We start from the raw sequence: 12,291 nt of genomic DNA, 5'->3' as shown, positions 1-12,291 counted from the left end.
TTATTTTTTATTTATATATTATAGTGATTTTATTTTTATTTATATATTATAGTGATTTTATTTTTTATTTATATATTATAGCGATTTTATTTTTTATTTATATATAATAGTGATAAATATTTTTTATTTATATATTATAGTGATTTTATTTTTTATTTATATATTATAGTGATTTTATTTTTTATTTATATAATAGTGATAAATATTTTTTATTTATATATTATAGTGATTTTATTTTTTATTTATATATTATAGTGATAAATATTTTTTATTTATATATTATAGTGATTTTATTTTTTATTTATATATTATAGTGATTTTATTTTTTATTTATATATAATAGTGATTTTATTTTTATTTATATATTATGGTGATAAATATTTTTTATTTATATATTATAGTGATTTTTTTTATTTATATATTATAATGATTTTTTTTTTATATTTAATAATGATAAATATTATAGTGATTTTATTTTTTATTTATATATAATAGTGATAAGTATTATAGAATGTTTGTGAATAGTTATGAGTAGAGATTGAAGTGGGTTTGTGGGTCCCATTGAGAGTATTTTAAGTTGTTTGGCATGTGAAGTATCTTCAAAAATACGAAAATACTTGAAAAGTGGTGAGGAATGTTTGGTACCCAAACATAACCTAAGAGCATTAGTAGTGGTCTAGTCATTCTTTAGCCAAAATTTGATCAAAAAATTCATTTTTTCTAATTTAACTAGCCACTTTTCAATAACACCAAATAAAATTTTTTTTAAATATATCACTATTCTATTAAAATATTTATTTTAATATTTTCATTTATTTTAATTCTAATGTAATTGAAATATTTATTTGTTATTAAAAAAGTATACATTAATTTTTTAACGTTCATATTATTTAAATGGATATAATTTTTTAACGGCCTTTTCTTTACAACGGTCTTTTTTTTCTTTTTTCCTGCAAACTTACAAACCCAACATTGTTCTTTTCGTCCTCTCCATAACCCCAATATTTTCCTGTCACAGAATATTACATCCGGATTCAATAGTCTAAGTTCATCTTCAACAAGCATAGCTAAGATGGTTGTGCGTGCGAAATAAGATGGCTTCTCCCGGGAATAATATTTTAATGTGAAAAAATGATTTGGCTAGAGATTTGGGCTGGTTAGTCAAGAATGTGAAAATTAAAATTACTGTAGATATGGCTAGCTTGATGTGGATGTATTTTAAGCAAACTAGGCAAATCTTGACTAAATTTTTAATATGCCTAGTTCACTACTAATGGTCTAACACAGGAGAATAACTTCTATTTTTTATGCTAGTCGTCGGTTATGAATTTTGTCATCTAATAGTATGATTGTGTTACACTCTCAAATCTATGATGCATTTTTATGAATTTTCTATGTAAGGATGATTGTAATTGTGAGCTCCTTAGAGGAGAGTACCTCCATAAAGTTAGAGAGAGAGAGAAAAGAGAATTGGATAACAACTTTGATTGAAATTCAGCATAAACCTTCAGCACAGTATGTTGGCCCTCTAATAAGGTTTGACACATGGAATAACAGAATAGATTATATTCTAGAACATTCACCCTCTAACAGAATATTGTCAATACTGTAAATAGAAAACATAATAAAAATAAGCTACTGGGCCTCCAGCCCATTGGACTCGCTACTACAAACTGGACCATTACTTATTAACCCAAACCAAGCTAGTGACATCTCAAACTCCAAACACAACTCCTTACTACATCGAAGCCCAACCCAACCCATGTCCCGGTATCATTTCATCTCTTCACTTCCCCCCAACCTCCTTAATTCTTTCCCCTTTCTGAACCCTAAATCCTTCGGCGTGTGACAAAGCCTCTCCCTTCACAGCACCTTGCCCACAAGGTGTGGGAAGGTGGTCTTCAACTGCTCCCATGTTTACCCTTCCATGCCATTGAACCAAGAGCTCAGTGAGAGGCTGGTTCTTGAACTTCCTGACTCGACGAGCCAACACTAGCTCAAGCTCTGGTTTGAAGACCCCAGCGGCGTCTATGGGGGGCAAAGTAGGCAAGTGCACGTTTCAATGGCCCAACCTTTTCTTCAAGCATGATATATGGAACACCGGGTGTATGGTTGTCGTTGGAGGTAATTGGATCTTGTAAGCCACCATGCCAACCCTCTATACTACTGGGTAAGGTCTATAAACCTTGGAGCTAACTTTGCATTTCTTCGATGATCCATTGTAAGTTGGCGATAAGGCTGAAGCCGAAGATAAACTTGATCTCCAACTTGTAAAGTATGTTCCTTTCTTTTTAAATCTGCGTAATGCTTCATCATGTTCTGTGCTTTATGGATATTGTGCTTGAGTATTTCGATTATGTAATCCCTTGTCTGTAAAACATCATCAACTACCTCTACTTTTGAAACACCTAGTATATAGCTTAGCAATTTAGGTGGGGGTTAGCCATACAAGGCTTGAAAGGGAGTAAACCTCGTAGAATAGTGATGAGTTGTGTTGTACCACTACTCAGCCAGAGGAACCCGCTGAGACCAATCCCTAGGCCTGTCCCTATAAAAACACCTTAAGAAATTCTCCACACACTTATTCACTACTTCTAATTGCCCATCAAACTGTGGGTGATAGGTTGTACTGAAAGCCAATTGCACACCCTAGATCTTAAAAAACTCCTGCCAAAAAGTACTAATAAAAGTTTTATCCCTATCAGAAACTATGGAGTTAGGTAGCCCATGCAACTTCCATATATGTTTAACAAACAGTTGAACTATGGTCTTGGCAGTATAGGGATGAGATATAGGAATGAAGTGCCCGTACTTTGTTAATCTATCCACAACAACCCACAAATTGTTATATCCATGAGAAGGGAGTTGACTTTCAATGAAATCCATGGAAATTTTAGTCCAAGGTGAAGATGGGATGGAGAGTGGTTGAAACAACCCACTAGGCCTTGTTTGGTCAGCTTTCACACTTTGGCACACCTCACAATCACAAATAAATTGTTTCACTTCAGCCTTCATTCTCTGCCAATAAAAGTATCTTCTAAGCCTGTGGAGGGTTTTGTCAAACCCTGAATGTCCCCATATAACACTTGTGTGCAGTAAATAGCTTCTATTTGAACTCTCTGTCATCAACCACCACTAGTCTTTGTAGAACATAAAACCATCCCTTATACTATAAGTTGAAGGTAATTCTCCCCTCCTTGCCTTCTCAAACAGTTCCTGCACCATAGGATCTTGGTTGTATCATCCCTTAATTTCTTCCATCCATTCTAAAGTGGGCACTGAAATGACTGCTAACACAGCCTCATCTTTCTGATTTTCCTCTTCACTCTTCTTGGACAAGGCATCTGCAACCTTGTTCTCGGGTCCCTTTTTATATTCCACCAACATATCATAGCCAAGTAACTTAGAGGTCCACTTCTGTTGCATAGGGGTCCTTACCTTCTGTTCTAGTAAGTATTTTAGACTTTGATGATAGGAGGTATTTCTGAAGGGTTAGAGTCTTTTTTAACTTCCACCATTAGCCACAATAGGCCATTTTTTTCCCAGTTTTTTATTCTTGTTAACATTCCCTTCCTCAATCCACCTAGCTGGACACAACCCTTTTAACTCCACCAACTGATTATTATGCTAGAATTGCATGGATAGTTCCTTGAAATTCCACATAATGGACCCCAATTCGTGCAACCACTACACCTCCATCACCATATCACAATTTGCCAGCACCAAAACAAAGGCATCTATGATAAAAAATAGTCCCATATAACTTCACCCTCAACCCAGCACCCTCAACCCAGCACATCTCCCTTCACTTTTCACCTGATCTCCATTTGCTACCCTAACCTTCAACCTTTCATCTTCAATCACTGGGATTTGCCCTCTTTTTACTACTAAATGGTCAATAAAATTATGAGTGCTTCCTGAGTCTATCAACACAATGACCTCCTGCCCTCCTACCCTTCCTTTCACCCTCATGGTTTTGGGTCTCAAGGATCCAATGAGTGCATGCAAGGATATATCGACCCTAGTATCCAACACTTCACCATCCTCAACCACTTCCTTTATTTTGACAGAATCAGTAGGTTCTTTCTCAATCTCTTCAATTAAAAATAACTTGGGCTGTTGGCACCTATGGCAAGGATTCCACTTGGAATCACAATAGAACAGAAACCCATGTCCCTTTTATCTTTCATTTGTTGTGGCTTAATCTTTTGGACTGGTATAATGGCCTTGGATTGGTGGTGAGAATTGTTTGTGAAAATGTTTGGTGGGTGTTTCAGGATTCCAGGTTCATGGGGGTGATATTGACCCTTGATATTTTTTTTAGATACTTCCACATTCTCCGCTTGAATTTTTGCCAAACTATAGGCTGCCAATAAATTCTTGGGGTTAAACATGCGCATTGGCAACCTTATCTCATCTCTCAGTCCACTTAAAAAGTAATTGAGCTTGTACCCTTCTGATAGGCCTCTCAACCTATTAGACAACCCTTCAAAATTTGATTTATACTCTTTTACTGAACTAGTTTGCTTCAACGTAGTTAAAGATTTCATGGGATCATCATAAGATGAGGGACCAAATCTTACTAGTAAGGCTCGGCTAAACCCCTCCCAGTCAAGTATGGTTCTTGATTCCTCTAAATCCTGGAACCACACTAGTGCTTGACCCTCCATATGAAATAAAGCCAACCTCAACTTGTGTTGGGGTAAAGTGTTGTGATATGCAAAGTAGTGATTGGTCTTATACAACTAACCACTTGGATTCTCACCATGAAAAGTAAGAAAATCAATCCTTACCAGTCGATGATGGTTTTCTTGTCCAAGCTCCCTTTGTGCAAACCGATGGCCTTGGTTATCTGTTGAAGATTCACCATGTGAGTTGTTGTTGTTGTTATTCCTCTCCTGCAATTCAATAATGATAATAGCCAATTGTTGCATAACTGAATCCGATATCCTTTTTAAAGCCAGCATTTCTGTTTCCAGGATCTTAAGTTGTGAGTCAGTGGATTTCTTCAAGGAAGATAACCCATCCTGAAGTTGATTAAGGCGTGTACCTTCTGCCATTGTTCTTGAACCGAATGATGAAGAAGAAGATAGAACCAAGCGATGGTCACTATGGATCAATCTCTGATACCAACTGTTACACTCTCAAATCTGTGATATATTTTTATGAATTTTCTATGTAAGGATGACTGTAATAGTGAGCTTTTTAGAAGGGAGTATCTCTAGAAAGTTAGAGAGAGAGAAGAGCGAATTGGATAACAACTTTGATTGAAATTCAACATAAACCTTCAGCACAGTACGTTGGCCCTCTAATAGGGTCTGACACATGGAATAACATAATAGATTCTATTCTAGAACATTCACCCTCTAACTGAATATTGTAAATAGAAAACATAATAAAAATAAGCTATTGGGCCTCCAGCCCATTGGACTTGCTACTACAAACTAGACCACTACTTTTTAACCCAAACCAAGCTCGTGACAGCCCAAACTCCAAACACAACTCCTTACTACATCAAGCCGTATCATTTCATCTCTTCACTTCCCCGCAACCTCCTTCATTCTTCCCCCTTTATGAACCCTAAATCTTTCAGCGTGTGACAGATTGCTTTTGGCAGTATTTTTTAGTTGCAAAAAATATTATTGTTTCCTTCTCAATTGCGAGTATTCTATTTCTCTTTTTCTATACATATTAAAATATGTTATTATTAGTATATAATCTAGTCAATATTATGGCTGACAATATTTAACAGGCTCTTTAACACAATAAAAATTAATAAAATTAGGATTGTACATAATATTAGCTATATTATGACATGGTACTAATTGAATTAGATCCGACAAACTCGATCAATCATTATGACCCGATTATACGTAATATTTTAAAAAACATGTATATCATACATTATATTATATTATATATATATATATATGAATTCAAGATGGAGTTTGATATTTTATCATTTGAAAAGAAAATGTGCTTCGCTATCTTAAAAGAAAAATTATTTTTATCGGTTACTATTCATCACCCCACATTTCATATTTTATGAAAAATATTCTTAGACTCTATAAAAAATATTTTCACATCTTAATAAAAAAAATTATAAGTATAAGGTATAGAAATGTATAATTTATAGTGGCTGATGCATTCCTAATCTGAAAATATCTTCTGACACGTGATATTCTTGACATTCTCCTCTAAAGTGAATAGATATGTTGTTCAGGCGAGCAACAGAGGCAATCTGGACCAGGATGCATCATGCATGCCTACTTTCCATCGTTTTAACGGAAAAAAGGTTTTCTTTGAGTTCAGGTTGCGGAATTGGACCAAAAATTAAGGGGATGCTTTAGAATTTAAAAAAGTTGTATGATTTTTTATATTTTGTTTAGAAGTTTGCATCAAATTATAAGTGATAATAATTATGTAATGATTAGATAAAAATTTAAATATTTAAAATTAAAAAATATTTATATTTTAGTGATATTTGCATTGATTTTTTTTGGAGATGAATAGCTCTCCATACCAATTTGAAATTGTTTTTTCTTTCCTTGCCATTATTTTTTTAAAAATATTATTGCAACTATTTTTTTAATGATTCTCAGTACAAAATTGTTGGAGCTGAAAAAATTGTACAACAGGTTAGAAGAAGAAAAAGAGACATTCTCAACCCACTGAGTCGACTAGGCCTTGATCGCTATTGTTTAGAGCCCCCGATAGTATTCTGGTGCGACTATACGGTGAATGATGAATACATCCGTGGTAGTAGATAGAACATAAGTGTAGAGGAAGTAAAAAGAGATGAACACAAATATTTATGTAGTTCGGTACTAGGCCTACGTCTACGGGATTTGGGAGGATAGTTTTCACTATAATGTATTTGTTTATAATTACTCGTGGTCCCTCATATCTTACTGTACAAAGAAAACTGGAGATTCATTTGTTGGATAAGAAAATTCCTTTAGAGCGCTCTTTTCCAGGGTTGAAGAAGAAGAGGAAGAAGTTGAAGTTGAGAGCGTCCTTTTGTCACCTAGCTGAAGGCTTTTTATATAGAGTGGTGCTATTCTGTCGCCTGAGTAGCACCGCTCATTGTTACCGATAGTGGGTTTTGTAATTTTTTTTTTCATTCTTCTATTCACATTTTTTAATATATTTAAATATTTAAAAAAAATAAGAAAAATACATAAATATACTTAAAATCACTTTCTTAATCACTACGTAAAAATAAAAAATAAAAAATTTTCCCAAGCAGTCACCTAAATCGGTAACCTGAGGCAGCAAAATAGCTTTTTCCTTTTATATATCTCCTTGTTGTGTGTGCCAGTTTGTAGTGATTGAATCTGACCCCTTTGCGTGTGTCAACTTTCCTTATTTTCCTGTTTTCCGTCTGACCCTTCTGACACTTAGATGCTCTCATGTCCATCATTATCTTTTTTTATTTTCCCTCTTGTCTCTAGTAGTGGCTTGGTGGCCTGGGCCAACTATGATATTTTATCTCTCCACATAAATTATTCTTGTGATTAAGTTTGCACGAGAATTGTGAAGTTAAATATTGTATGAATACATGTGGTCGAATGATAAAGACAACAAAAGTTCGTTTTAGACTGTAATAGTTTTTATTTAATTGGACTTCTTAATGAAAAATTAACGAGATTAATTTATTTATAAGTCAAACAATATATTTAATAAAGGGATTATATGACATAATTTAATTTAAAATTTAAATCCTATAGATCAAATCCTATTATTTAAATATCAATTTTAAATAATTCTCATCACCTTATAATATTTAACAAAAAATTACACTAATCTCATCATTAAAATTTTTTTAAATTATCACATAAAAATAATTTAATTTTTTTAAATTTTAAAATAATAATAATATTAAAAAATAATATTTTATTTAATTTTTAACTTTCATCTCAACTCATCTCATTTTAACTTATTATTCGCACCTAACTCGCTCGCAGCAAGAGTTGTTAAACCAAATAGATGTTATTTCTATATAATGATCTTAAAAATATAAATAATACATTTAGAAATTGATATCATTAAAGTGAGGTGCCGAATTCGCTTATTTATTAACACCATTTTATAAAATTAATTTTACAAGATTTCTTTCTACGCCAATATTTCCCTATTTCTGGCCAATATTTCTGGCCGGGTAGGGTTTCTTTTTCCGAATACTTGCGCACCACGGCTTCGATAGGTACATTCTTCAGTTCTTCTCCTGTTTATACTTTCCGGTTTCTTCCTCCGTTTTATAATTCTTGAACTCTCTCGGTTTCTCACTTCCAGATTCATTTAGAGTGGAAAAGGAACGCCTTGTTGCGGATATTCATGCAAATACTCCCGTGTTTATAAATCTCGAAAGGTTAGTACCTCAGATTTATTTCGAGTAGAATGGGAAGACCCTGTTATTGGTTTTGGTTTCTATTTTTTTCTCCCGGGTTCGATTCTTGGTTTTATTTTGAGGCGGAGTGATCTTAAATCTGGGATGTTATTTGCGGCGGGTGGAACGGATGAATACGGTTGTCAAAATCCGTCCGCTCTGAGCGGATACGGGGCTGTGTCCACGCCCTTAGGTGGGTAGCCGGGTGGTGCATCCGATTAAATTAAGGTGACTGGGCTGTGTCCGCCCTTTGGGGGCGGTGCTATTGAATACGGTTGGTGTTTTTCCAGTGCTTTGTATCTGATTTAAGGGGCCAGAAGCATGTAAAAGTATAACGTATTTAAATTTGCTTTGAAATATTTGGGCAAGTGGGTCAATATTTGAGATTTATCATTAATTACGGTTAGGAACTAAAGTGATATACAAATATCTGTTTCTGAAACCAAGTTCCGAGTAGCAACTTGAGTAAGATTTTCTATATAAGTTCTAGTTTATATGATTGGCTAACCATGTTACTGTGATAATTGTGAATCTGTGAATTGCAAGGTTCAGGGTTGTGATCATATTAGTTTGTTTAGACGGAATCCTCTCTTTTAAAAAGATTGGGGATTTTTTTAATGGAAATTGATTTGTCTTTTTTTCTTCTTTTCATGAATGTTATTTTCACTAGGAGGTAACAAGTTTTGTTTTGTTTTTGTATTTTTCTAATTTAGCATAAGACCGCTGCAAGCACATTCTGGAAGTGGATAAGAAAGATCTTGGAGTCCTTCAGAAAAGTATGAGAAAGAATCTATCTGCTGGGAAAGAGAAAAAAGAAACCATCGCTGTCAATCAGAGTACCAACATAAATGTGGTCTCACAAGCACCTAGTGTACAAAGAAAGCGAAAGAGAACTAGCTTCAACAATGTTGATGGTAGTGTTGGCCCAAAAAGGAAGCATGGTGGAAAAGATTTAAACAACCTGCACCAAAGAGTTGAATCCATGAATCTGATCACCCAGTTACCTGATCACATCATCCATTATATCCTCTCTCTCCTTCGTAATACAAAAGATCAAGCTCGAACCAGTATCTTGTCCAAAAGGTGGAGAGAGCTATGGACTTCATTCTCCATTTTGAAATTTGACCAACAGAAGATTCAAGAAGAGGGAAATCTGGATTTGAGGAATGAGAACTTTAAGGACTTCGTAGGCAATTCTCTGAAGAGACACCTTGAGCAAAAACTAAGTATACGTAAATTGGTTCTACGTATTACCTCTTATGATTTAGAACTAGCCCTTCATATGGATCAATGGATTAATTTGGCAGTCGAAAACCACCTGAAAGAGCTAGATCTCCACTTTGTTGTTGAGAAAAACACACATTACACTTTGCCCCGGTCCGTTTTTGCTGCAAAGACATTAACTGGATTAAGGTTATATGGGTGTAAGTTGAAATCTTGTGGTTATTTAAAGCTTCCACATCTGCAAAAACTTTATATGCGACAAGTCGTCATTGATCAACAGACAATCAGGAATTTGATCTCTGGCTGCCCTTTGGTTGAGGATTTGAGATTCATACACTGCACAGGTTTGAAAGATCTGCAGGTTTCGGGTCTTCTAAAACTTGATAGGTTTGAGATGCACCATTTCCATGGAACGGAAAAGGTTGAAATTACTGCTCCAAATCTTCTAACATTTTGGTATTGCGGGAGTAAATCTACACACTGTGAAATTGACTTGGTTGCTTGTGCATCTTTAAAAAGATTGACGTTGGAGGATGCCAACATGACAGACGAAGTTTTTCAAGATCGGTTTGCTAGTTTTCCTGTACTCGAAAAATTGGAGCTAAGCAAATGCAATCAATTGAAGAATATAACGATTTCTAGTACACAGCTTAAACAACTTGTCTTGAGAGGATGCACAAATCTGATGGGGACTGACCTAGACACTCCAAATCTTTTTTCTTTTGAATATAAGGGTAATAAGATGCCCTTCTCCTTTTCAAATCCTTTGTGCCTAAAGCAAGCCAAACTATCTTTTGAACGAGTAGGAGTACAGAGAGCTAGCCTTGAATTCCAGCTTGGAATTAGTGATGCTTTATGGTTTGATAGATTGAGACAATTTCTTAAAAAGCTCAAGCACTCCAATGGATTAAAATTGGTTGTCCGCTGCAAAAAGGTTTTTTTCCTTTTAACTTATGGAAAATTATGATTATTTATTTACTCACTAAATCTGACAAAAAATTTCCTGATTGCCACTGTCAATTCAGAATATCATTATTCATGAAGAATTGAGAGAAATCTTGCTTCCTCCAGTTTGCGATCTCAAGCTTGAAATTGTCAAACCATCAACGGGCTTTGAAGATCTATTAGATCAGTTGTTGAGGACATGGCACCCAGAGACCCTATCAATAGTGTCGCCTTCCAACAGCAGCTTGCCTAAGGTATGATATCTTACAGTTACAACACATTCTAGATACCGTAAAAATGCATAAGCTTAAGACTCCCTGCCCCACCCTCATCCCGACCTCGGCAAGGAGCAAGAGAATATTTTATATTATAATTTAAAGGAGTTTTAAAAAAAATCTCCCCCAAACTTTGTTATTAGTAAAATAACCCCCTTAATAACACAAATCATAATGATCATTCAGGCTTCTTTTAAAATTTAATATATAACCCCAAATCTTATAAGAAATTATTTTTCTTAATAATTAAAATTTTGGTCCAAAAAATTCTAGAAGGAAAAACCAATATATTACCTTGAGTTATCTTTAATACTTTTTTTGGTTAAAGAAGGAAGGCTCTATTTGTAATTTGCAATTTGCAATTTATTTTTTATTTCTGTAAATGTACACATGTATTCTTAAATTCATAAATATATTGATAATAATTTTCGTCTCTTGATTTATGTTAATAATGTTTTCTAGTATTAGATATATAGTATAATATACATTATAAAAAAATCGTATAAAAACGTTCAATTATATACAGTACTTAGTCTGGTCTCCTTAATGATGAATTTTTTGGATCTCCAATAGCTTGTGTGTGGTGTGTATATTGTTTTTCTCAGAGCATGTCGTGTCACAACTTTTGCCTAACTGAACATGCACTATGAAAGAAGAAACTCAGAAAATGGCTCTTCTTGGGGGGTCATATTGTAACTGCATTCCTTTTCTTTTGCAGTTGGTATATCAAAAGATGAAGTACAGAAAAAAGAATCCAAGCTGCTGCGCATACAACACTCAAAGTAATAGATGCTGGCGGCACTTTCTGAAGGATGTCAAGTATGAAGGACCTGCTAATAAAAGAAGGACATCTAGCTGGATGTCTTGGTTGAGCTCTGAACGGAAGTCACTCGGAAAAAAGACTTGGCTAGACTCACCTCCAACTGTGCGGTACCAGACAACTACTTTGGCATTGTTTTGGAAATCTTGATGAACATGGTAGGAGCCTAGGAGGCCAAAACTCACTTTATTTTAAACAAAGTGGCATTTCCTCCCACCATAATTAAGGGGTGGAATGTGAAGTCGCCTTATTTTTTTTAGAACTTGAGTAGAAAAAGGTGTACGAAACGAAGCTGAAGACCAATGTTTTAAATTCAACTCATTGAAATCGTGGTGTATGTTCATTTTGTTTTTCTGGTGAGCATGTGAACTAATGACAAAAAATTGCAATTTAACAAGAGAATTTTTATATTCGTAAAAAGATCGAACTTTACAATCTGAATTAAATTATATAAGATTCACGAGATCTTTTTATGAACCAAATATTTATTTAAAATGAATGCTTATTTAGCTATGATCATGCAAGATATTCTGAATCTTCAGAAGGTTGAGCAAATTAGGGGGGTTTTGAGCAATTTTGTTTAGATTATTATTTTACTTCAAATAAGTCCAAGTAATTAAGGCAAGGGATCTTTTGGC

The 12,291-nt window shown here is 34.3% G+C and overlaps 1 protein-coding gene and 1 long non-coding RNA gene across 2 annotated transcripts; both read left to right on the top strand.

The window, feature by feature from the left end:
* Nucleotides 1-1,783: 1,783 nt before the first annotated feature.
* LOC108982907 lies at nt 1,784-5,295 on the top strand. The gene is made up of 2 exons (XR_001994779.2): nt 1,784-2,275; nt 4,980-5,295. It is a non-coding gene; the product is annotated as an uncharacterized LOC108982907 (long non-coding RNA).
* Nucleotides 5,296-8,100: 2,805 nt separating this feature from the next.
* Nucleotides 8,101-12,003, top strand: LOC108982903 (putative F-box/FBD/LRR-repeat protein At1g66290). Its single transcript, XM_018954387.2, has 5 exons — nt 8,101-8,206; nt 8,296-8,371; nt 9,103-10,547; nt 10,639-10,812; nt 11,552-12,003. The coding sequence occupies exons 3-5, from the start codon at nt 9,168-9,170 to the stop codon at nt 11,801-11,803; spliced, it is 1,806 nt and encodes a 601-aa protein (XP_018809932.1). The 5' UTR covers nt 8,101-8,206; nt 8,296-8,371; nt 9,103-9,167; the 3' UTR covers nt 11,804-12,003.
* Nucleotides 12,004-12,291: the final 288 nt, after the last annotated feature.

This window comes from Juglans regia, chromosome 7, assembly GCF_001411555.2.
Source record: "Juglans regia cultivar Chandler chromosome 7, Walnut 2.0, whole genome shotgun sequence".
Classification (NCBI taxonomy): Eukaryota; Viridiplantae; Streptophyta; class Magnoliopsida; order Fagales; family Juglandaceae; genus Juglans; species Juglans regia.
This window is presented reverse-complemented; position numbering and strand designations above follow the sequence as displayed.